The sequence below is a fragment of the Netta rufina genome, assembly GCF_964035555.1.
Source record: "Netta rufina genome assembly, chromosome: 23".
Lineage (NCBI taxonomy): Eukaryota > Metazoa > Chordata > Aves > Anseriformes > Anatidae > Netta > Netta rufina.
The window spans coordinates 1,446,730-1,472,639 of NC_140147.1; the positions used below are offsets into that span (position 1 = coordinate 1,446,730).

Consider the following 25,910-nt stretch of genomic DNA (forward strand, 5'->3'; position numbering starts at 1 on the left):
ACGGCAGGATGCAGAAGGAGGACGAGGATGACAGAGGACAACCCAGCAGTCTCTCGGGAGTTAACACAAAGTCCAACAAGGTGTAGCAGCTTCTCCACAGCCTCAACACGGTTGGGAGGAGGGAGATGGGAGGGAATGGATGGAGGCTAGTGAGGTGAAACACAATCATCCGCTAGATACCAACCCGGAGGAGTCTGGACAACGGGAAAGGAAGGGCGAGAGAGAAGGAAACAGTTGGTTCTTATGAGCAGAAATGAAAGCCCATAAAGCTTTGCTATCTCAAACTAAGAACTTGCCAGGCTAGAAGTGCCCTCGAGGGCCGCTTGATGCTTTTAGAATCATAGAATCACAGAACTTTGTTTACAACGGCAAGTTATTCCTCTGCCCCTGTGCAGTAAAACTTTTAACCCTCTTGGTTTACCTTCCTCTGTACTCCCTCTCGTGCTCCCTTTCTGCCCACTCACCGCATGGGGACGAGTGCTATACAGCTGTGCACACAGTGCTGACTGTGAACTCCGTCTCATTGGCCATGATGTCCGTGGGCTGCAGGTTTCGGTCATACATAGGGTTTTCAAATGTTGCTCGGACGTTGGTGTTTTCATGGCCTGCATAGCCATTGAATGGGACTTTTGGTCTTCTCCTACAGAAAGCCAGAGAGAAAATCCAGAGAGGTCGCAGCTACTCCTGCTGTAGGCAGCACAACCGCACTGGCAAAGTCAGTGGAAAGGAGAGAGCTGCTTTTGAACAGGGTAAACACCTGGGGGAAAGGCAGCAGGGATCTATAACAAATCTTATTATAGACCTGTGGTAAAGGAAGCTCTCTGGGCTTTGCTATAGGCCTAAGCATGCTCCGTCTGTAGAGCAGCCAGTCCACACAATGCTTTGAAGTGCAACAACATTTCTACAGCAACGCACTGATCAGGAGAAATTCGTGATTTACGACATATGCAAAGCCGAAGTATGAAATTTACTTTGCCTTATCCTACTTAATGTTGCCACAAATCTTATTGATGGTCATAATAGCGCTCAGCACTCTCCTCGCCTAACACCCTTGTCCTTCCATGCATGCTTGCTCCATTACTTTTTTTTACTTTCTACACTAAATGAGAAACCAGGTCTAGGGGGAGTGCTTTTAAGTCAAGCTCACAAATATTTCTGTCAACCCCATTATTTTGTTTCACTTACTGGCATCTTTCCTGAAACCTACCTGTGTTTGTACAGATAAAGCACGAACCCTGCAATAATCAGGGCTATGAAAGGCACAAGAATGGCAGCTGCCACAGAACTGCTGTTTGATGCAAAATGGTGTCCTATTGATTCTGGATCATTTTCCATCATGCTGATGTCTGAAACACAGCAAAGGTAACCAAATTTCAAAACACCGCTGCAGGAAATGGGGTTTGCTTGACTTACAGGCTACCTCTTCAAGGACAGAACAAGTTACAAGTGTTGCTGTAAAAGGTAATTGAAAGCTTCTGGCTTTCGTGAAGAAAGGTTTGGAGATCTAGCCTAGCTCAGGCATTATCATTTATTGAGGAGTGCAATTAAAGATAGATGTAAACAGATTAACCTTACTGAAACGCTCATGCTTGGATACGTAAAGCCAGGCTTTAAGAGAGACTTCCAAAGGCCACAATAATGAGCATCTAATTCTCCATAAAGGTGAGAAGACTCCAGGGTTAGATTCCAAAAATGCTAAGAGGCCTAAGAGCTTAAGCCACATTTTAAGAGAGATTTAGAGGCTTAGACCTTGGGTAGCCTAAGCTCTCAAGTGCCTCCGTGACTTCTGAAAGTGCGATGGAGATGCTTTTTGTGGCAGCAATGGGACCTGGGCTCTTAGGTCAGACATCTGGCAAGATGGGGAAAAAAATGTGCCCAGGTGCTCTGTTGTGCCTCCAAACTCTTTCTGTCTTTGAACAGAAACATGTTTATTTAAATGCCTCATTTTAGTTCCCAAGTTAAAAATGTTCTTGTTGTGTTGTTTGTCTTCCCCAGATCTTGTGTTATCCAAGTTGAGGAGGGGGGTTTAGTCTCCCTTGTCAGAATATCCAATGTTTAAGGTGTTTGAACACCAGCTAGAGCAGAGCTGCTGCATCCACTGTGCAGGGAGGTACCAGAGGTGAGAAGAGAGCAGCTTGCAGGGTGGAAACACTTTCAGGGAATTGTGATTCCCTCCTTCCTGTGCAGCATGGATGGCTCTGCCAAAAAACTGAAAAACCAGCAGCTGCTTCAGATGCAACCACCTCCATCTCCCTTGGCTATGGAGACATGAGGGCACCCGAGTTCTCCACCCCAGTGGCTGGTTTGGGTTTTGCCAGCTCTCTTGTAAATGATATATGGTGGAGAGAAGCACAGGGGAGACAGGCTGGGCCTTCACTGGGAAGGGCTACATGAAACCTGACAGGACAAAAACGACTGGAGGAATCTGGCCCAGCAGGGTTGAAAATTACTGCCAGGGGCAGTAGGATTGTTCCCTGCTTGAAAACCTCCACTACCACCAATATCTAGCCTTTGACAATTAAGGGAGGAAGTGTTAGAGGAAGGTTACCCAGTCTCTGAAGACCAAACTGCCCGAACCCTTTGCCACGCACGAAGCCCTGGTACACAAATGTGCCACTTGACGACTCCGATGAGACCTGCAATGACATGAGACCAGAGATTAACACATTTCTGCAACACTTCCCTGGGTTTTCAGCACCCATCTTGTCAGCCTCTTTCAACTTCACGCACAGCATTAATTTAATTCAATTCCCCAGAAAAAAAAGTGGCATTTTTAAAGGAAGTTTAACTGCCCAACAACTTGTTAAGACTCTCACATCTCGAGGGGAGGGGGGTGGAGGAAATCTTGTTTGCAATAAGCTACAGACCATGCTGCTGATTCAACAGGGATAGCAATGACCCTGAGCTACGACTGGCCATGGGTCAATCAGATGCACACTTCTAAGCTCCAGTGGATCTCTTATGGGCATGGGAAGCTACCCAACACAGAAATTGGGGTGAGAAGTTGACTCCGTAAGGAAAGATTAGCTCTTCTAACTTGATGTTACAGAGATATAAAACGTTAACATGGAATTAATCATGTTGGTTTCTCCTCTAGTGCTATCTGGAAGACTTACAGATAACCAGAGGGCAGTAAGAAAAAAATACAGCTACAAGGGAGTGTGGAAGAGCTGACTGCTCATGTAACATTATCTCACGTGCTGGAAGAATGCCCTACGTGCCCTTCAAGCAAGCAGGGCACTGGAGGATAACAGCCTTATATTGCTACCAGCTAAGGGTGTTATTTCACCAGCTGCAGTGAGAGGAAAGCTGAGGTTATGATAGAATTGGGATGGATGAATCATGTGGACTTTGTATACGATGTGTCCATGCACTTACGTGTCCATCTAGAGCCCATTTATCATTTTTGAACTTGTTTAAAAAGATCTCCACTGGCCCCATTATCTGATAAACCTGGAGAAGCAGGTGCACGTCTTCTTTCTTGTAAATGCCTGGAACACAAGTGACTTTGAATCATGAGATTGTAACAACAATTCGAAGTAATTCACTTGCTACCTGTCAGAGTAGAGAAATCATCTCAGAATGGACAACAACTCCTCCTATAAATCCATCAGTGGGATACACCAGGAAACACACCACAAAACCACAATCCCACACCCATCCCCCAGGATATTAAAGACATTTTGCACACAGGAAGAGACTAAGCTGTTAACGTTTAGCTTGTATTGCCAGGTCAGTAACAGCGCTCCTTCAAGGGCAGGGACAGGGGCACTTGTGCCGTTTAGTTGTTTGTATTACACTACAAATCCACCACTCCAGCCCTATGGGAATGGAAAACGGACTGGGTTGTGCTGCCTTTCAGTTGGAGTCACAGCAAACCCAGGTATAGGACACATCATTCAGGTAGCTGAGCACACTGCCTCTTTCCCTGAGACAACACTGTGAGTATAAATCCCTACAAATGGCCACGTCGGCTCCCTTACCAGACACCTGGAGCTCCACGCCGCTGTGGTCTATTAAAGTGGCATTGACTTTACTGGTGACAGGGTCAAAGCTGGTGACAGACAGCATCGCAGGCTGCTTCTTTCCCATGTATTCATAGGAGCCTTTCCAAAGGGAATTTCTTGCGAACACGTCAGCAGGCACTAGAAACCACAGCAAACGGGGACACAAACACAAGAGCATTGCATTGCTGCTTATTTCCATTTTTCAGAAATCAAAATAGAGTGAATTTCTTTCTTTCCTCGAATTCAAAAATATGTATTTAAATATCTCGAATCCCACCCACTCTCTGTATTATCATCACTGAGTACAAAGCCAAAGAGAGGAGAACAAACAAGCTGATGACTTTAATTTTGTTGTTTTGACAAAAAAAAATGCCATGAAAATTTTAAAAACAAACAAAACCTAAAAATGGATTCTTAGGAAAAGCTAGCACACACACACACACAAAAAAAATCCCAACATCCACCAAAGTTTTAAAAAAGCTCTGATGTAAAACATCCTAGAGGGCTTGACTCTCCAGGGAGTGCAGTGGATGTTGGTGCTCGACTCCCTCAAGGCTCCTGTCCATTCTCCAGCCAAGCATGAAGGAATAGGATGGGGCGTGCGGGCTTTTTTCACCAGCCCTGCTGTTTTAGATGTTTTTTTGGCTGCTCTGGGGGCAGGGTAGGAAGGGATGGACCTCACCCTTTGCCACAGAGAGCCAGCCCCATCACGTACCTGACACCTTGGCGAGCGGCGGGTCCCGCGCGGTGCCAACCGGCCTTCCGCTGGGGCGGATGTCAGCTGGAAGAGAGGGACAAACCCCAAACCAATGAATATTGGTGCATCCGACACTGTTGAGACACTGTTTTTTTCTGTCGTGGCAGTACTCATAAAGGACAGCCCTCACCTGATGTTGCTTGCACACATAATGGGGCCAACCGCCCTACAGGGGCTTTGCATGGGTTCCTGCCCACCTGCTGCAGACTGAATCAGCACAAGGCTTTCATTTACTGTCCTTGCCATCATTAATTGCCTTGCCACCTGCTCCAAACTAGTGTCCTGAGATAGCTACCACACTCCCCAAGAGCCACACAGCTGGATTTCAAGACTACATGTTCCTGACCTAAGACTTTAGCTTTGGGGCAAATAAAAGGTTGGTAAGGTGCAGACCAAGGTTCATCTCGTGCAGATATTTCTAGGTCCAAACCACCTGGCAGAAATCCCCCCATCTTTGCCCTGCTTCCCTCCTGGGAGCTCGGCAAGACCCTGTGGCAGCTGTGGTATCTGCAACCAGCTCAGCCACGCAAACCCATGACTCTCTCTAAAGAGCCAGTGTAGCTCCAAGAGCAGAGCTGTTTTCTCTTGGGCTGCAGTGCTCCCCTCTGCAGAGATGTAAGGAGAAGCCAAGCTGGCATCATGCTGCTCAGAGCTTTTACCGAGGCAAATGGGTGGTTTTCCCGTCCAGCTGCCATCTGCTTTGCAGGTTCGATGCTCAGATCCTCCAGTGAGATAGTACCCGTTCTGACAGGAATAGATCAAGGTGTAGCCCAGGGATGGCAAATCCAGAGCCCCGACGTTGGCGTGGGAGGGGGTTTCTGGCTGCTTACAGTGGTGAGCTGAAAAGCACAAAACCAGAGGTGAGATTCCCCACCCAGAAAGGCAGAAGAGTGTCACCAGTGAGATCAGCAGGGACGCAAATGTCTTTGAAGAGCATTTTTCAGCAAAAGCTTTCTCTGATCACTGAGGGAGACAATGCCATGCCTGGATTTTTCCCAGCCTGATGAATTAATGAGACCATTTCCTGTGCTTCGCTGGCCAGATTGCTCTTCCTGGCTGAAGCTCTCAGGGGATCCTTCACGCAGTTCCAGCTTCCATGAACTAAAAAAAAAATCAGGCACCATTATCCCTCATCTTTTAAAGAAAAAAAAGTCAAAACCGAATGATGCTAAAGACCTTGTGCCTGACACATGGAAGAGAAGAAAACTTAGTTCACCCTCCTAGAGCTGAGCAGGAGTTTGAGCTTCTTGGGGTTCCCTTGTAGCTGCACTCAGAAAGGCTGGGAAGAGAAACTGAACAGCCTCCTTCCTTCTCTCTTTCAGCTTTCATCCCAGCAATGTGTCCCAGAAACATCTGCAGGCCAAAATGTGCCTTCACAGGACATCAGGGCCCAGTAAGTCAAGCCACCAACTCCAGTGGGTGCACTCCAGATCTGTTTTTACATAACCTTTCTTCACAGGACCAGTGTCCTACTAATAATTTGCATCTACCTGTTCATAGGATCACACAGCAGGTCCTCAGAAGCGTGCAATAGCCATAAATTCCTATAATTGCTCGATAACTTCCAGGAGATGGCCTACAGAAACCTAAGCTGAGCTTGTCCAACTGCCTGCCACCAGAGAGAGCGTGTGCGTGTGCCGCTCTATCAGGCCTTGTAGTAAACGTGTCACCACTTTCCTTGAGAAGTTACGGCACCCAGCTAATCCATCACAGCGCCAGGAAGCTCGCTCTCACCCACGCTGTAAATTTCCCCGTTCCGTCGCTCTCAAACCGCTCATGAATGAAAACAAATCCTCGGCAGCCTTCATGAGGTATTATCTTCATCCTCGTTTTAAAGAAGGTGGAAAATAAAATTCGGAAAGGCTGAGAGACCAACCTGAACTCGCACAGCCATAAAGCTACATCCGAGACCCCAGCTCCGAGCCCGTAGCCCTGCTCGGAGCCAGCAGCTCAGCACCACACGAGCAGTGACTGCATCCACTCCACGCTCCTGTGCTGCAGACAGTGAATGCTGTTCACAGAACCTAACAGCAACAGCTCAGCAGCCCTCGCTGACACGAGTAAGTCAAAAATAACTTCTGTTTCAACACATCTCGCACCAGGAGCAAAATCCCACTTACAGTCACAGCTGCTGCCGCATCCCTGCCATCTTCCAATTCAGCAGAGGGAAGCCTGTGAATCTGGGGTCACGTTCCCTTCACCAAGGCGAGCAGTGGGGAAAGGCAGCTTCCAACACAACTGCCCCCTCTCCCCTGATGCTACCTGTAGGAGTTTTGAAAGGCAGGCACCCAGCGGGGTTACCAGCCTGGGCTGCTCGCAGCATGCGTCCCTGCAGGGTTTGTTAACTGAAAAATATCTCACCAATAAACCGTCTCACAAGAGAGAGGGAGAAGATTTGTAGTACTTATGATACAGAGGCCATGATGGATATTACAGCTTAAATACATTAACTCAAATTCCTTCTGGTGTAGCGGGGAAAAGATGATGGACAGCTTAAAACAAAGAGCAACACATTATTAAAGACGAAGAGAAACACTGCTTTGCTGGAGAACCCTTCTGGCTAAATGTTAACCACGTCCCTGGAGTGCGAGCTCACATCTCGGCCCTCAAATGTGGTTTCAGAAGCACAGCACAAAGCCTCACCTCAAACTACATCTCTGAGGAAGGAACAAGTTAAACAAAAATCTTATCTGAAACCAGAAGTGGCTGCTGGTATAATCATGTCAGCAGAGAAGTGATCATGCGGTCTCCCCTTTTCTTCAAGGACGTGTTTTTTCAGAGCCTTCCCCAAAAAGATACCAGCTCTTCAGCGCCAGCCATTTGTATGGTGAGATACAGCACAACAAAAATATAACTGTACGGTCAAAGGCACAAAATGTCCCAAAACTTACGGACGCAGTCTGGCTGCACGCCGCTCCACGTCAGGTTGGGGAGGCAGGTGCGGGTGGTTGAGCCCTGCAGCAGGTACCCCTTCTGGCACTTGAAGAAAATGATGCTTCCCACCTGTTTCAACAGGAGACACAACACCGAACTTGCCACTGCAATGCACTTATAATACAAAAGCACTCCTATAATTTTCATCTGTACACTGAAAAGATGATTTGCCCGCTTTCTGCACTCACCCCCCTGCCAGAATCCAGTGCCAAGATGTCCCTCAGAGCCCCTGGAAACCTGCTGCCTTTAGCTGTGCTGAGAGTTACTTTGTTCAGTGATAAGGAAGGCTGCTACATCTTGTAAAAACAACCAGAGCTAGCATTGTATTTAGAAATGGCTAAAACGTCTGCCAAAAGGGACATTCAAAACGACTAGTATCGATAAACATTGCTCAGCCACAGTGTCAGTGCCAAATTGGACTGTGAACAGCAAAAAGGATCACAAAAACTGAAAACTGACTCCTCAACATGCCTGAGGTATGCCTACTTTTTGCAGATTATTGCCTTTGTGTATTTGGTTTCAAGGTAGCGAAGATCACCCCCTGCTTCAGGCAGGTGGCAGTGTGACGCAGTTTGGCTGTGAGCCCCAATACTTCAGTGGGATTTGCTTTTAAACCAAAATACGCTGGCAAACGATCCCCACGTAGGGCTTTGAATATCTCCTCTGTCCCCCCCAGGAAGGCTGTACTATGCTGGGGTAAAATTTCCCCAAATTTCCCTTCTCCATCACCACCTCGACCCCAATGAGGCAGCTCTGCTACAGCACACAGCTCGCAGACCAGCAACCCTCGCAAAAATCAGGCTCAGGGTGTCTCAGGATTAATTAAATACTAGAATTAATTCATTAAAACTCAGGATTAAGATAACTAATTAGCAGCAGAACTGGCAGATCCATTCTGGCAGGGGTGGCTGCGTGGAATTAAATATCCCGGCCCCGGCCCTGGCTCCGTTGCAGCAGGCAATGGGTGCCCACGGGGCCAGCAGCGGAGGCTGGGGGTGGAACACCCCAGGGAATTGCTCTGCTGTTTTCTCTCCTTTCCGCTGATTTCACACTGCATGGATTACGAAAACCACCTACAGGATTTAGTCTGAAAATGAATGGAAATTTCGCCTCCAAAGTGAATACTAATTACGCTAATAACTATTAATTAGCGCTGTAATTAATATTATAAATAATGCATTGCTAGTTAATCCCCTACAAATGCACCGAGGTGTAACGGAGCACGCCGTGACGTCCTGCCCACAGACAAAACATTAATCCATGGACTGACCACAGCCAGTACCACCGAGGGGACCCCACTGCTGTGACCGTACCTGGTAGCCCTGGGAGTTGTTCTGCATCCCAAAGAGAGGCACGCCGGGGTCCGCACACGTTGTGAGGCTTGGGTCTAAAAGAAAAGAACAGGGATTGTTTTAAAGGAGCTCTTGTGAAAGCCACGCTGGAGCTCTGCCTTCCCCTGCTCTCCATCCCGTGCCTTTGCAACGCGAGCGAAATATTTTGCTACGGAAGGAATACACGGCAACAGGGAAAAATACATGGATATTTTTGTTCCTTAAATCCCTGACGGTTGCAACACAACCTAACCAGAGGCACTCTATCACCCAGGAGAAAATGTAAGAACATAAATCTTGTCTCAGCAATGTTTCCTTTCCCTTCCCCTGTTCTATACTCCACGAGCAAAGCGGCTGGCTCCTGGCGCCGTGCCCTCCTTTCCTGCTGGCCATCCCCTGCTCCGAGGGAGCGATGGCCCTGTCCTCCCCTGCACCCTGGGTCAGTGCATTCATCCCTCCAGGCAAGGCTCAGCCATCCCTTGCACGCTCACCTCGGCACCTGGCTAGTTTGTGGTGATAGATGGGGGCTGGAAATTTTAATGCATCTCAGATACATAATCTCTCTTTATGCCTCATTTGGTCTCAATCTATCAGAAGACGAATACACACAATTCAGTAGGAATACTCGCTGCTACTCTTTTAGCATTTATCTCTCCTTTTTTTTCCAGTGTGTCGACAGTAGCAGGACATCAATGGGATCGAGGCGGAGATGTATTACTTTGTTATCAGCATCCCAAACAGAGCAAAGGAAACTGGAGTTTCGGGGTGAAAGGCAGTTGGGCAGCAGCTCCTGCTCCTTGGGATCACAAGACTGAGCTACGCTGCAATGCCCACCTACAGGGATGCTCCAGTACCCCGGCGAGGGGATAACTCTGTTAGCAGAGACCTGGAGCACCGTGGAATCTCATTCAGATGCGATTCTGGGCTGGATTCCCAGCCTTTTTAATTCAACACACTTGATATTGCTATGAGAAGGACCTTAATTCTCCCCCCACTTCCCTGCTCTGCCCAACCCCTCTCTATACTTAGTCAAAAAACTCCAATTAACAGGATTGGGCAAGGCAAGAAATAAACTCCCTAAGAAAAGTCTCCACAACCCAACAAACACAGTGGGAGCAGAAGTGGCCTGTCGTTTCTTGCTGCAGCTGTAGGGAAATGGAGCATGACTTCGGTACCTAACAGCCTGGTCATTTATTTTTATGCCTTTATTCCTTATGGTCTAACTAATCGGCCTCTTCACACTGAAGCATTATGCACACCCTGCTGTTCTCCCTGGTCCTTGAAGCTGTGGCGTGCCACAAAACAAGAGGTACAAAACTTAGCCCATCTGGGGCTGCAGCACACGAACTAATTCATTTTCCATCATTCAAATTTGCTGAGTTTTTGCCATTCATTACTGATGCAGTTTTCATAGAAGCCCCCAGATAAGTCACAGTGTTTAAAACAAAGAGCTCCATCGTCTAGATGAGGTAGAAGGTGATGGATGGCACAGGGTGATGGAGGGCAGAGCCTCGGTCTCTTGGCTGCATCTGGGGGTCTGGCAGCGCTGACCATCTAATGTGTCTCAAAACTGGATGAGATCTGGATAAACAGAGCACTTTGGGCTTGGCTGCCTGTGTTGGAAGCTGACGTTTCAGGTCAGGGTTTTGTAGACACGTCTTTCCCTTCCCGTGGTTTGTTTTAGAGAGACAAATTCGAGGTACATTTCACCAGCAGCACAGCGAGCTGTTTGCTGTGTTTGAACACTGCAGTTTCACACATGGCTTGGGAGGGCTGGGTGCCACGTATGTACGGCAGGATCCCTGATTAGGGATTGCAAGGAGGTGACGAAGCATTAGAGAGAAACCCAATACTAGCATCTAAAACCAAAATTTACAACAGCAGGCAACTGTCTATGCGAGAAGCTGCTGGTGGCATCAGCAGGAAACCAAAAGACTTTGACACTCAGGTCACAAATATTTTTACATAAATGTAACTTGCGACACATTTAACATGTAGTTAACAAGCCAGAATGATTGAGAACAGTGGAGAACAGGCTGAGCTCTGTTTCTGCCCCAGCTGGGGGCAGACAACGTGGTGATGATGGTGTTCTGGCAGGCAGCTAAGGCACACAGCACAGAGCCCGTGCAGCTCAGCACCACGGGAGCTCCGGAACTCAAGACTGGAGCCAGAGTTTTAAATTGGTGGAGAATGCTGGGACTAATTATGATTATACACATCCCTTAGGTCTCCAAGGGTTCTGGAAGCCCCAGAAAATAGTCACATGAAGAATGTTTGGAGGTTTCAACCTGAATCCCAGCCTTACAGCTCAGCAAAGCAATTTGTAGGATTTTGTTCTCTGTATACATCACCTTCACATTACAGGAGCTGCTATGCTGCCATTCTGGATATAATTCAGACACAACAGAGAACATAAGAGCTCTCACGTGCACCGTTTGGGCAGAACTGGGGTTTGCTGCAGTTTCTGTGAACAGAACAGCCACACTCAACGGTGACCTACGGCTGATTTCGTGGCTGCGTTGCATTCTCAGCCGCATTACTGATAACGATATCGTGCGTCTCCACAGAGCGATGCGTTGGGCTGGGGGCCCCTAAGGGAGCCTGGAAGCAGCACAGGAGACCACAGAGCACAGGACTGCAAAGCCAATACCCTAGATGTCGGCAGGGGAGTAGCAGCATTAGCACAATGCAGAGGATGAGTGCAGGTGCAGCGCTGCGCTGATGCACAGCCACTGTCTCCAGCTCCACAAGTTAACTTGGAGACCCCAAAGCACCAGCGTTTGGGGGCTCTGCCTGCTGCTTCCCTCTGCAGGCTCTCCCACAGCCCTCACACCCCAGGGCCCAAGTTGGTAACATGAATCTGGAAGCTGTGCAGAGGAACTCTTTCCTTCCTCCCTCCTGCCCACCTCCAGCAGCAGGGGCAGGAAGGATGGGGCCAGGCACTGAGTCTAAGCAGCAAACTTCAAGACAAGGAGGTGGGTTGTTTACCACCAGCTAGTACGGTCAGCACAAAACAAAAGCATCATCTCCATACAAAAGGAAAACGCTCTAATTTTCAGGGAAACAAAATGCTAATTTCTGCAAACCCAGAAAGGGAAAGAACAATAAAACCCCACGCTTTTCTACAAAGAAAAATGCAAAATGACAACTCTGCTTGAGGCTGCAAGACAGAGGAGCCTCCCCTTACCTATGCAGCTGGGCTGGGTCCCGCTCCACGTCCCGTCGGACTGGCAGAACCTCCGGGCTGATCCCACCAGCACCAGGGGGGCCAAGCAGGAGAAGGAGACGAACGAGCGGTACGTGAAGCCTCTGTCCTCCCGCCTGCCTTGAGCGGGTATCCCAGGATCACCGCAGAACACAGCTGCAGCAGGCAGAGACCAGGAGATTGCAGTGAGCCTCCTCAGGAGCAGGCAATGTTAATAAGCTAAAGATGGGTCTATTGATGGCCCGGACCTTACTACTCACTGCCATCAAACTCGGTGATTGACTAGGGAATTACTAGTGGCAGGAGGCGTTGCTGGCTACTTTCCTCGTAATTTTCTTTTTTTAATTTTTTTTTGCCAACTGCTGTTAATTAACTTCCACCTTCTCCCCACCTTCTCTTTCTTTTTCTCTTTTTTTTTTTCTTTTTTTTTTTTTTTTTCCCCTAGCAGCATGCTTAGTTATAAAATGCATCTCTAATTGCACGATGTCAAATTGCTGTGCGGTTCCATGTCACACAGAAAGCCCACTAATTATACAAGATCCAGGGAAAGGTGCAAGGAACACAGTGAGGGCTTTGTATGATTTAATATGAAAATGGCTATTGTGCAGCTGCCAGCCATTCAGCCAGGAAAAGAAACTCAAATCTGCCTTTATCATTATGAGACACTTAACTAATTTTTTGCATTAGCTATTTTATCAAGCACATGGGTTTCCAACCAGCCAAAGCTCTGCCTTCACAAAACATTGCTAACTTCTGCTGCAACACCGCAGTGCCCTTTGCCAAGGGTTGGCAACGTTTCAGGAGCCCTGGCTTCAGAAAACTCAGTCTCTAAGGAGACACGCAGACAAGCAGCCAGAGTTTTAAAGATGCCTCACAGACAGGAACATGCAAGGGGTTCAAACCCATTGCAGACTGGACCTCACACCTACATTAAAAGGGGCTGAGTGATTGTGTCCAGATATTTAACTTCATGCATGCTGAAAATGGCCCCTCTGTGACACTGCCAGGCTGGACAAAGTTGTCACTAAAAGCAGTTGTATGGAGACCAGAGGTGTTGGAGAAAGGGCATCAAACGCCTGGGCTTTAAGCCCAGCCCTCCTCCCAGCTCATACAAGAAGACACAGAGCTGTACTCACGGAAGCACTGGGGAATTTCCCCACTCCATGTCCCGTTCCCCTCGCAGGTGAGCACAGCAGGCAGGGAGAGCTGGTACCCTTCCAGGCAGGCGTAGCTCACACTGGAGCCCCAGCTGAAATCCGAGCCCACGACTTTGCCGTTGGGGATGTCTTGCGGGGATTTACAGATGATAGCTGAATGAAAAACAAAGGCATAATCGGTTCTCTCAACTTCTCAGCATAGTTATTTTCATTAACAAGCAAATTCGTGTCGGATCAAAGTTATATGCTGCTCTCAAAGAGCATCTCCTGGGACTGGTCTAGTAGGGAGGGGGTTACAAACTTTTCCAGCTGTGTATGCTGTTGTAAACCCTAGGATTTTACTTTGAAGTTTGGAGTTAGCCAAATCCCAAATCTTGAAGTCAGATTTCTGAGTCTGCGTTCACTTCCAAGTGAAGGTAAGAATCCAGCCTGACTTAGTGTGAAAACTCATCTAAGACTCCCTGAAAGATTCATGGATTTTGGAAAACCAGGCTGAATCTCAGATTAGCAGCTGAATCAATAACCAGCCTGTATTTCGTTCACTCTAGGGCGTTTTAATATGACATTTTTGCAGTGCTTTGCTTTTCAGCTCAGGGGAGCACTGGGAAAGATGCTAAGCTCATGCAAATCAACCTAGCCTCCAAATGAGGCTCTGGCCACATTCTATATTATTCCTGCAACATTAGCTCAGTGGTGAGAATGAAAGAGGAGTGTAAGAATTGCTCTTTACAGCCTCTGAAGGAACTGGAGTATATTTGGAAGTTTCTACGTGGTCTGCATTTCTATCAGAATCATGACAGGTAAATTTTCCAGATTGCAAAAGAAGTATACAGCTGCTGCTACAAGCCTTATCTACTCTTGGTGGGGGAGTAAAACACTGGCAGAAGAGATCCAGCCTGTCCTGCAACTGTTCTATTATTTCCCTTTCCTATCTCTGAACTAGAGAGGCAATCTCAGAATGGAGAAATAATGAAAGGAGTTGGAAGAAACATTTTTCAGACTTCAAGATGATGGCAAAAGTGTGTGCCCGCAAAACAGAACGCTTCATTCAAGTTTGATCTGTGTTTTTGTGACGAGTAAGTCACTTAGCTCTCCGTGCTTCACTTTTCTTCTTCTACCCTAGGAATAATGGCAATTCCCTCCTCCCCAGGGCATGATGTGATAACTGATAGACCTAAAGATAGCCAGGTGTTGAGTAATTTGAATAAGTGCTATAAACACAGGGGACAGACTGAATGATAGGACCAAGAAACCCCTAGGTGGGCTCCAGGCACTATGCAGTAGTTAGTGCCTAATACCTCATGTCCCAGGCTAAACAAACTTGGTGGCCCATAAAACTTAAAACCTCCCATATTTACTCTTACCCTTGCAGGTAGGTTTGGAGCCATTCCAGGTCCGGTCTTTCGTGCATGTTAGAGAGGATGCCCTGTCTGACTCCATCATGTAGCCAGGCGTGCACTGGAACACCACCGTTTTATTGTAGGTAAAATCCCCACCCAGCCTAATGCCGTTGGCTGGGACACCGGGGTCACCGCAGTTGATCACTGCCAAAGGAAAAGAAAGAGGCACTTGTGGCTCACCGTCCCTCGTCTCATACTTCTGGAGCTGTGATCCTAGAAACCTGGTGGTCCTGAACACTCTCCAGAGCAGGATGTAGCCCACTAGTCACAGAGAAGGGAGCTTTTACAGCACGGAGGAGTTGGAGAGCTGTGCTAGCTAGCTGGGGCAGGCTGGGCTGTAACACGTGGGGGAAACTTTGCTTCTACTCAGTGGAGCGAGGAGTGATGTTAATGGCACATTAAGGCCTTGCAAGAATAAATATTAGCACACGTTAAACATCAAATAAAACCTGGGTCAGATCTGGGCTAGCTCCTCAGCCTAGTTACTGTCTCTTACGCAAAACCACATCTGCTGTCAGCTGTGCTCCTGCTGGAGGAAGGAGAGAGGCACAGAGAGACCCAGAGCCTTCACCGAGGGCCTCTGGGCATGGGCTCTGCCCCCACACGTGGTGGCTCCCGATGGCAGGACCGCTCACGTTCCGGAGAGCCCCCCAGGAGCCCCTCCAGAACATTTGACATCTACTCATGGAAGTTATTACGGAGCTCCCTTCACCCAGCTGGAAAAAGACAAACCCAGAGCAAGAGTTTTCCATTAGGCAGTCACAGAGCTTGCAGCCGCAGTGACTGGTGCTGGCAGCAGGCAGTTCAGCTGAATTTCTCAGCGCAGAGCACTCGTGTGCGCATCCACAGCCAGCCTTCAACACACTGACAATCTGCCCGCAGAGCCTGGCCAGCACAATTCAGAGCTCTTCGTGCAGGAACCCATCCCAGCACCCACCTGTACACTCTGGAGTGGTCCCAGTCCACGTCCCGTTCACGGTGCAGTGCCTGCTCAGCACCCCTGTGGAGTAGTAGCCTTCCCGGCACTGGTAGATAATGGAGCTGGAGAAGACCAAGCCGTCGTTAAATATAACCTTCGCGTTGCTGGGGGTCCCAGGGTTTCCACAGGATATAACTAGAAAGCAAAACGGCCAGGTTAAAAAAGCAATCCCTGCAAATGAGAAACAAGGCTGTTATCCTGCAGCTGACTGTTTGACACAGAAGGCAGATTAGCCGCAAAGCCACCGGATCAAATCGGACAGAGCAGGCTATTCTGTGGGCAGCCAGCCACATCGGTCCCACAGCATCACTGCCACCGGGTACCCCCCGAGCAATGGGTCCTACAGCATCCCTGCAGGCAGTCGGTCCTGAAGCACCTGGACCCCTCTCCTGCTGGGTGGATCCCACAGTTCAGAACCACAGCCAGGCCTCCTGGCTGCTCCTCCAGGCTGCATGAAGAACTTTTTTGTCGTCTGCTTGATGTCGAGGTCTTCTTCTAGCCGAGAGCTTTGCAGAGTTCAGAGGAAGGAAAGCAGCGAGGGAGCCTGCTGCCCTCCCCCTGCGGCACCACCACTGCCTGGTTATCTCCGGGTAGGCCTTTGGAGGAGGGAGAACGTTGTGGGAAGACAATTACAGGTTTGTCAGCGCCCCAATTTTTTGTCTAACGCACCACAGCAGTAAAAGGGCGTTGGAGTGGATGGTGATGCATGAAGCCCTGTCAGCACAAAATAAGCACCTGCAGTAATTGCACCCAGCCCTCATTTACTCTGAAATTACAAGACATAAAAGAAAATCACAGGAATCAAGGAAAGGCTTAAGCTACCTGGATCTTTGACAAGGAAATCCCTTGCTCCTTCCCCTCCCTGGCAATGTGCCATGGTCTCTGCAAGAGCATCAGTTTGGGCACACACGAGGTGAGCCCCCCTGGCACGTGCACCCAACACGCCACTGCCAGCCCTTCTCCAGTGGGAAACACAACTTTGGGCCACAGCAGGAAAGCAGCGAGCAGAAGCCACCAAGGCAAGGAGAGAAGTCTCCCTCTTCCTTGTCACTTAGTTTGCTGACAGCCTGTTAACATATGAGCTTGTTGGAGGCGTATCTGTCTAACAGGAGGAAACTAATAACCATTCTGGACTGTGCGCACAGAAACTCTGCATGGCACCAACGCCATCCGAGGTGCTCTCTCGTTATGGATTTCTCATGCAGCCAGTGTCTCCGCGTCTCATTTCCAAGAGATGCTGGGATAAAAGTCAGATTCTATCAACCCAGAAAAAGCTTGAAATTACTGTTTCACCGCTGGTCCATACATCAGCTGTTCTCTCCCGTCCAGCCTCCTCCACAGATGCCTGTGGCCAAACATGCACAGATGACCCCAAAATATTACTTCTGTGACTAAGAGGAGACTTATGGAAATTGGGTAATCTCAGTGTACATCAGCTGCAGCCTCCGTGGTGCAGATATAAAAGAAGCTGTAAATGTAAGGATGAAAAGCCTTAAACTTAAAATCATAAATTATATATATGTAGGATCCAATCACTCAAGTGAGCAGTAAGTGGGTAAATAATTCCCTGTGGCTTCAGTTGGAGATGAAAAATGAATGAGACCCCAAAAGAAAACTGTTTTTGCACTGTTTTTAACAGAGTATAAATCGTAAATACCCTGGAAGTCCCATAGTCATATCCACTCACGTCTCCTGAAGAACCTCAAACCCAATTATCTTTAAGTCAAAATTCAAGAGAATAAGCTGAAAATCAGCTGCAATGGGGATTTCTTGCAGTTGCTGCTTCTTTACCGGGGAAATATTCCAGGAAACGACACTAACTTGAAATGACTGATATGACAAGGAAGGTTTGACTTTCAGCTGCTGCAAGGAGCGCAGGAGGCGCCGGCAGCCACTCGTCTCACCCGAGTCTCAGTTTCTGCCACGCTCCAGAAGTTATGACAGACAAGCCCAGGAGCCCAGACCCTGTGTGCTGAGACCCAAGCAGCACACATCTCCCTGCAGAAGACCCAGGAGCCCTGGTTATCAGTCGGCTCCCACCACACAAAGCATCCCTACCGAGCAAAACTTCTGCTGGGCTGCAGAGCACCACGGCGCGCACGCACAGCGCCAGCCACGCGCACTGCTGAAAGGTCCCCGTGCTGCTATGGAAACATTTCAGACATCTCTGGGATTTGTGGGTTATTACAGAGCTCCCCACCTTGGGGTTTCTGGGTTTGTTTCTTTATCAAAAGTAAATTTTGTTCCTGTAGTTATTTCTGTGAAGTTCTTTTTAGCAAACACCACTGAAAGGCTTGCTAAAAGCCATCAGCATCTCTGCCAAAGACAAGGAGAGTGCCCTGCGCCACAAGGAAGATGAGACAGAGCATCACAATCAGCAAAAGCCGTCTGGTGAGTGCTCTAAAAACAAATGCTTTGAGCTGGTGGTGAGATTTGTCTGTGAAATCAGCCGGGAGCCAGAAGGCAGCCAGAGAAACAACCCCCAGAGAGCCACCAGCCATGCAACGCAGTCAGTCCCAGCACGCTGGCAGAGGGATGAGCCTGGCTGGGCACCCTGGCAAAGCGCATGGCACAGAGGTCCCAACTTCTGCCACTGCCAGGGATCAGAAACTCTTCCCTGTGGCAGGAAAAAAAATGGGGATCAGTTCCAGGATAAAGCTCCAGGATGAAGGCAAGTTCCTTGCCTTCACCAGTGCCAGGAGAAGGGCACCCTCCTGCAAGGGAGCAGCGAGCCCTGCTGCTCACAACCTGCAGCGAGGAAAAGCTGAGGGCTGGTGACTTCTCACAGAGCACAAGTGCACATCTGACTGTGCTCGAGGTGGCATGTGAATACAGTGTCCTTTGCGCGTCCCCCACTGCCCTAATCTTTATAACCGTCGATCCTTCTTTTGGGCTTTGCTGCCACCTGACCGACCGGCTGAAACACTCCCCTAATGATGTCTGACACATCAGGCAAAACCTCCTGCTGGAATAAGACACAGCTGAGAGCCTAGGAGTCTCACAGCCTTTGCTCCAGGGCTGGTAATTTCCATGCTGTTTAATTTAACCAGTAACCCACATTCCACCTAACTATGCAGAGAGAGAAAGCAAAAAGAAGACTAAATCCAAATCCCAGCTCTGCCACCTCGCATGTCCTCGGTAGTCAGACTGGGATGAGACAAAACTCAGTTCCTTCCCCCTGCATTATCACATTAAATAAACACGTTGCTGTCTACTGAAACTGCCAAAGAGCAGCCAGGGCCCCACCTCATTTTGGATGCAGTTTTAATTCAACTGGTGAAACAATAAACATTATAAAAGCAAATTTCTGCTCGGCTTCTGAGTGGAGGAGGGAGCACGCAGCAGAGTACGACTGGTGAACCCCCTCCTGCACCACTCCGTGAGCACACATGGGGCATCAGGAAGGAGGAGAAAGAAGGAAAAACACATCTAAAATGTCATTTACATCTTACAAACTTGCTGGAAATTGATGTTAAACGAGGTTTGCCATTTTTAGAAAGCTAGGGAAGCTGCTCTTACTCGGGACAACAAAGCTGGAGCAATGTAAAACAGACTGAAGCAGGAGTCCCAGGAGGAGTCTCTCCAATTAATTTCATTTCAAATAATTTGTACATTTTGGAGAAATCAGTTGTGGCTTCTTCCTGCCTCCCTGCTCCTTTGGTTTTTATGGAAATATTCTAGCTGGTAAAAGGTAGCAGGACTGAAAGCTGATGAGTTTGAAGGTCATCCTTTGTGAAGCCCAGCACTCTCATACACTTACATCCCCTCCATGGACCAGCTGGCTGTACTGGTCCTGACGCAGGAAGCCACTGCCAGTCCAACAATCAGCTCCTTGACTTCAAAGACAAGCGCAGGCTTTGTAATTGAACCTATTACGGCAGCTTGCTCTCTCTGAAATGGAAATAACAGCTCCTCTCCTCTTCCTTCTACTTACGTGGTAGGATTTGCATGGTGTCTGCGCGCTTGTGTTCATCTCCAGTGGGCCCACACCTCCTGCTGAATGGACCGAGACCCTCTGCGCTCATTTTGCAGCTTATCTGGAGAGCAATTTGCATTGAATTCCCTGGGCAGGTGAGCGCTGGTGACCTGTGAAGCCCCATCAGGCTTGATTTTGCTCAATTTGGTGGCTGAGAGCTGCGAACAAGTGGCTGAGTCACAGCTAATGCCCCGCTGAGGTGCCGAGTGGCTGCGCTGCCACGCTGGAGCTTTTCCACGTCAGCAGAGATGCCTGCTCCTTCCAAGCACCTGCCTGGGCACTCAGCCCTCATTTTCATTTGCTCAAAATTAATCTCTCCCCTCCGTCTCCTATAGCTACCTGTTCCATAAACTTGCATATAACACTCCAAAGTGCAGCCATAAGAACACCTCGTAGCGCGTGCAACTTGCCGTGCATACAAATGACAGAGACATAGCTCACTGCTCATCACTGTAAATTACTTTCCTATATTGGCCAGTCAGCACTTAACATTAAATGACTACATTATAGGCCTAATGTTATTATTATTCATAAAGTATGAAAAAATCTGCCAGGGATCCTTATTTTGGTGCCTCTGGAACCCGACGGGTTATTTATCCTGAGATTAATGAACAGAGCTACTGAAAGGAGAAAAAAAAAAAAAAAAAAAAAAAAAACAGAATGAAAAAAAACACCAAGACCTGAGTGTATTAATAACATGATTCAATGTCTTTTCAATCAAGAGCTCCATCAATTTGGAATAAATTTCCAATTCATTTGCAAACTGTCTCTGAGCTTTTGGCTTTCAAATCAGCTGGAGAGAAGCACTTGCCCAGGTCTCCTTGCATTTGGTATCCTGCCTCATTTTGGCTTTTGTTCTTTCCCCAATTGATTTTTAAACACTTTTATAAAACAGTAGCAGTAAGCAGCACAGCTCAGAGAATCTGGCTGGGGGTTTATTACATTGGATTATGGGGTCTCACTTGATTCCTTCAAATAGGAAAATAAGGGGTTTGGGTTTTTTTAAATACAAAAATATGCTTACTGGATTATAATTTGCATTTTGCATTTGTGTTTAATGTAAATGACTCTTGCATGTGCCAGTGCCAGCTTTAACAGCGGTTTGAGTCTATTCACATTACTCATTCTGATGCATTTCTTTGATAAAGCAACAATTAATCAGTGGTACCGGACCTGCAGATCTGCAGCCAAAATGGACCACCTAGTTGGGTGTGGGATGCAGAATGAGAAATTCACCCCGTGATTCTTGCAGTGAGCGATGCTCTCAGGAGGACGACAAAGTGAGGACCAGTGCCCAAAGGCTCTAACTGCTCTGTACCTCAGTCCTGATGTTGGCAAGAACCTGAATGGCCTCCTAACCAAACCAAGGGGCTGGGATGGCCAGGAGGTCGACCCTGAGGCAGTATTGGTGTGGCACAGGAGTTGTGGGGTTGCAGAAGTACCTTCGCATTCGGGCTGTGTGCCGCTCCAGGAGCCGTTGGCTTGGCAGGTCCTCTCGGATGAACCCCGGAGCGTGTACCCAGGCTCGCAGCTGAAGCGGACCATGCTGTCTACATCAAACTTATCTCCCAGCCCAATGCCATGAGACGGGATCCCAGGGTCACCGCACACGCCCTGGCTGCCTCCTGTTAAGAAGAGAGCACAATATCATCAGGTAAGTGAGCCCTGGGGCTTGACCCTTGTCCCCCCTGCACAGCACACTTTCAGAGGACAAGCACAGAGATCTGGATCGTGTGGCTGACTCAGTTTAACTCTCTGACTGGCTTCCAGCAGAGAGGGAAAGTTCCCCATGAAATGTCCCCCGACTTCGGGAACACATTGTTTTTAAGCTGGTTGCAAAATATGGCCCTAATTCCTGAATCTCAAGATGGAGTCCTCACCAGCTGCAGCTGCTTTCCGTGGCAGCTGCTCCAGCAGACAGCAGCTTGGTTGCCAGCATCAGTCATGTGGATGGTTTCCCTCCAAGCAGAAATTACAACATGCTCCAAGCCACCTCAGCAAGCCCTACTGTATTTGCAGAACAAGAAGCTGTTGGGTTTGGAGCACGGAGGCGATAGGGATCCAGCTGAGAACCATCCGCTTGTACAAGTTGTGAACACTTTGTGCTGCTGGCTCTAAGTTAGGGGGACAGGAGGAAGGGAGCAGCTGCAGCAGATGCCTCGTGGGGGTTCGCTGAAGCAGGCTGGAGAAATGCCCACCTCTTTACTGCCTGATGCAGGCTCACACCATGTATGCCTGTTCTTGGCTTTCTCTGCTAATGATCTGTGTAAACACATCCACCCCCAAGCCAGGAAAGACTACTCCACTCCTGCAGCTAGCAATGAAGCTCCCAGTTCCCGAGCCTTCTGTGCTTTGCTGCAGGTACAACCTTTGCAGTGTTACGTGCAATGTAAAATATAATGAACATATTCATCACCTGGAAAAAGCGCTTGCTTTTAAAAAGAAGGGGGAGAACGCTGCAGGCTCAACAGTTTCTTTCATACCAACTTACATCAAAATCTTTTGTTTCATTGCACAGGAGTTGCCATCAGACAGTAGGGATCTTTGGTGCACAATGGAGACAATCTGAGCTCCCAGTCTCCACCCTGGGTTGGGAAAGTGGCCTTGAAAAACCTCCTCTGAGCAAAAGGCAGAGAAGACACAAGCCTCTGCGCTTCCTGCTCCAGCTTCCAGCAAGAACTTGCACCGGGGAATGAGGCCCTGGGCTAGAGTTTTGTGTTCTTGTTACAGTAAAATAGAGGAACATGAGTAAAGGCTTCATTCTTCACTGCTTTGGTAATTTTAGCACCTGAGTTTGGGGTAAAAGAGGGCTCCTTCCCCAGGCTGTTGGGTGGAGATCCTGGTTCTGAGGCATGGGGCGTTCACTGGGCCCCGGGTCAGGGAGGACCCCTCAGGCACAGCCAGCACTGGTCTAAAGCTGCCTCCACAAAGTTGTTCAGAAAAATCACACACAGCAGATGTTAGGAAGAACTAGTCAGAGTAATGCTGAATATCCCCAAAATCCACCCAAAAAGACGACAGAAGTGACAGTGAAAACTGCACGGGGAAAAAGGGACGCATTAGAGCAGAAAACCCTTCCAAGCAGCTACAGATCAGGAACTCTGCTCTGCAGACACGGCTTCTGAGTATGAGGATGACTCTGCCTCATTGCTTTTTCCCTTCCAAAGCAGAGGTTAAATTTGGTCAAGTGCAGCTGCTAAATCTAAGTGGTACAATTAAAAATTAACATTTGTCCCAACTGCTTTGCTCCAGCTAAGTTCTTATTTTGTCTCTATCTGTGCTCTCCAAGGAACGAGTGACAGGATGGCACGGAGAGGGCTTTGTACAGCATCCTGCCAATTATTCAGCATCTTCCCTTCCAGTGGAGGCCATCAGTTGAGATCCCAATGCCCTGATTTCAGGAAGGCTTGGCAAGAATATCTCTTTGTATCCCACACAACTTTGACCTATCTCACCAGGGACATTTTTACTGATCAGGATGTTTTCAATGCAAGACCCTTTCTCACTGGCACGGGAGCAAGGAGGGAATTCTGCGGCCAAACTGCTCCCAGCTGAGGTACTGAGACCTGGGACAGCTACGGTGCCATAACAGCAGATGTCAGGCCTTGGAAAGGGGCCACACGTGCTCTTTTACTGGAACGCATGCACAGAAGGGTCAGATGCTGGAGTTAGGATGCAGGGACCTGATTTTTCCTAAGACACGTTCACCCTGCACAGACTCTGCATGGAGAAAACTGTAACCAGCAGGCTGCAGCACTCCTCCTGCCACAAACATTTGCTGCAGTGATTTATTCCTCCTCTTGCAAGCTTCGTGGTTTACTCTCTGCCAGTGCTTATCATCCAAGTTGCAGGAGACTGGATAGCTGAGACAGTGATTTTCAGCATTCCACGATCCAAAATCTCTGTAGCACACACACATTTCTCCAGCTCAGCACAGCCCACCAGGCTGCCCCCTTGCAGGATAAGGAGCAGCAGTGTTCTTTATGCAGCGAGGGACAGGATTGTGCCATCTCCTCCTGCCCTGAGTACAGCTCACCTGAGCAGTGTGGCAGGGAGCCGCTCCAGCGCCCGTCCAGCTGGCACATGCGAGTGGAGTTGCCGATCAGAGTCCGCTTCCCCAGGCAGCTGTACCGGACCACGGAGCCGACGGTGTACTTGTCACCTGAGATCTGGGCGTGCGGTGGGGAGCCCGGGTGCCCGCAAGAGACCACTGCAAGAGATGGATGAAACAGCTTCAGCCACGAGGGAACTGCCTGGGGGACACGTTCAGAGGCAGACAGAGCAGGTACATGGCAAAGCCCTGCGTGTTTGAGGTTGCTACCTGGGTTATTGGCTGCTCAGAGCCCACACATCTGCCCCAGAGTGGTCTGAGCCCCCCAAATGGTGGTGCCCAGCCCCAGTGATGGGCTCACGGCAGGGCGCAGGTATGGCACAGCACACCTTGTACTGCGTCCTTGTGGGGGACACACGCTGCTCCTGCAACAACTGCCAAGGGTTTGTGCGTAAATGCCTGCTCCTGACACTGACAGGCACTTTGCAGGTTCCTTGGGGACCCATCCCTTCTTAAACATGAGCATCTCCACGCACACCCTCATCCTCATCCACACCCGGCAGTGCCACGTCCTGTCAACACAGAGCTGTAATCGATTACTCGATGCTGTGTCACATCTGAGGAAATTATCCTGGTAGATATGGAGCACTGCTCACTCAGCCATTACTAGTGAAAAAAAAACAAAAACAAAACCAAAAACAACACAAAAAAACAATCACCGCCACTAACAATAATTAATAGGTTTGCTTTAGCTTGGCAATCAAAGTGGAGACAGTGAGGGTGTTGACAAATATACCAACAGATCTAGGGACTACTAGAGAGGTTTGGATGAGGATCCTCAGCGTCAAGACCATGCATCGTTTGGTTTCTGAAGGAAAGCATCCGTAACGGATATGTTCTCTCCCTCCACTAGAGTCTAAAAATACAAATACTGGCATTAGGTAGAAAACATGATGTATGTTTCAATAAAAAGGAGAGCACGCTTATGTTTGGGCATGTGGGCGTTGAAATATATTGGTGCAGAGCTGTGACTAAAACCAAGGACGCTTTGCAAAGAAATGGGTTTGATAGCTAATACTTAAACTCACACTGTAACTAACAATTTAATAACAGATACTCCAGCAGACTCAGCTAAGCTTAAAACCTGTGGCAGTATTGAGGTTTTTAAAGGATTTATGTACACAGCAGGAAGACTGTTTCTTCTGATGCATTAGGCTCTGCTCCCATGTACTTTCCTTACCGGGTTTGCTCTCCCACCCCTTGAAGGAGATCAGCACTGTTTTACTTCCTCTTCAAAAACAGGCATGAGACAAAATTCTCAGCCCAAGCCTGTCAAGCTTCTTGGCTTATGTTTTAGAAAGTCCATTGTAATTCCAGACACCCAGCTATAAACACCTTTAAGGGGTATGGGTTTCAGCCCTGAGCACATCCTAAGGTTGACACAGAAAGAAAACAAAGGCATGCAAGAATCTCTTATATTATTATTCATATTTGTTTTAAACTATTAAGGCCACGAATCAGAGAATCAGTTGTAAAACTGACTGGAATTTCCAAAGTTTTGAGAATGCCCACAAATCCTCCAAGTCAATGGATGTTCAGCATTTGAAGAAAGGAGATTCCTTTCACTGAGCTGAACAGCTGCGGACTGGAGAAGCCCGAAATATCAGGCTCCCAGCTTTTAGAGGAAACTACTGCCTTGGAGTCCCTGCAGCTGTGTTAACACGTGGTTATCACTTGTCAATTCCCACAGCCTGTGCAAGGTGCTGTAAACGCAAGAAGGTGGCATGCTGCTAACAAAAGCAAAGAAAAATGTACCGAAAACTACTTTTTGTGTTTAAGTGTCAAAGGATAATACAAAAAAAAAAAGAAATAAAAAAGAAACAGTTGTGGCTTTGGAACAGCTCAGCTGATTTTTGTACTTAAGGAGATCCATTTTTTGACTGCTTTACTGATTCGTTATGCTAGGTGACAAGAGATCCCAATTGCATTAGTGTCCAAGAAGGAAATACTAGCACAAAACTCACAAAACCCAGGTCTCAGTCCTGATGGTGGTTTTTTTTTTTTTTTTTGTCTATGTGCAATACTAAATGCACTAAACACTTTCTCATCCTCG

At 48.2% G+C, this 25,910-nt stretch overlaps 1 protein-coding gene across 1 annotated transcript in view; it reads right to left on the bottom strand.

The window, feature by feature from the left end:
- Positions 1–480: 480 nt before the first annotated feature.
- CSMD2 (CUB and Sushi multiple domains 2) overlaps positions 481–25,910 on the bottom strand; it is a gene marked incomplete at both ends in the record, with an annotated part of 284,745 nt that continues 259,315 nt past the window's right edge. The window contains 15 exons of the mRNA XM_084300478.1: positions 481–640; positions 1,208–1,346; positions 2,549–2,636; positions 3,379–3,491; positions 3,984–4,145; positions 4,723–4,788; positions 5,424–5,603; positions 7,656–7,767; positions 9,012–9,085; positions 12,217–12,390; positions 13,371–13,544; positions 14,756–14,935; positions 15,729–15,905; positions 21,189–21,371; positions 23,783–23,956. Coding sequence (XP_084156604.1) covers positions 481–640; positions 1,208–1,346; positions 2,549–2,636; positions 3,379–3,491; positions 3,984–4,145; positions 4,723–4,788; positions 5,424–5,603; positions 7,656–7,767; positions 9,012–9,085; positions 12,217–12,390; positions 13,371–13,544; positions 14,756–14,935; positions 15,729–15,905; positions 21,189–21,371; positions 23,783–23,956 — 2,156 coding nt within the window. The remainder of the gene's footprint in view (positions 641–1,207; positions 1,347–2,548; positions 2,637–3,378; positions 3,492–3,983; positions 4,146–4,722; positions 4,789–5,423; positions 5,604–7,655; positions 7,768–9,011; positions 9,086–12,216; positions 12,391–13,370; positions 13,545–14,755; positions 14,936–15,728; positions 15,906–21,188; positions 21,372–23,782; positions 23,957–25,910) is intronic.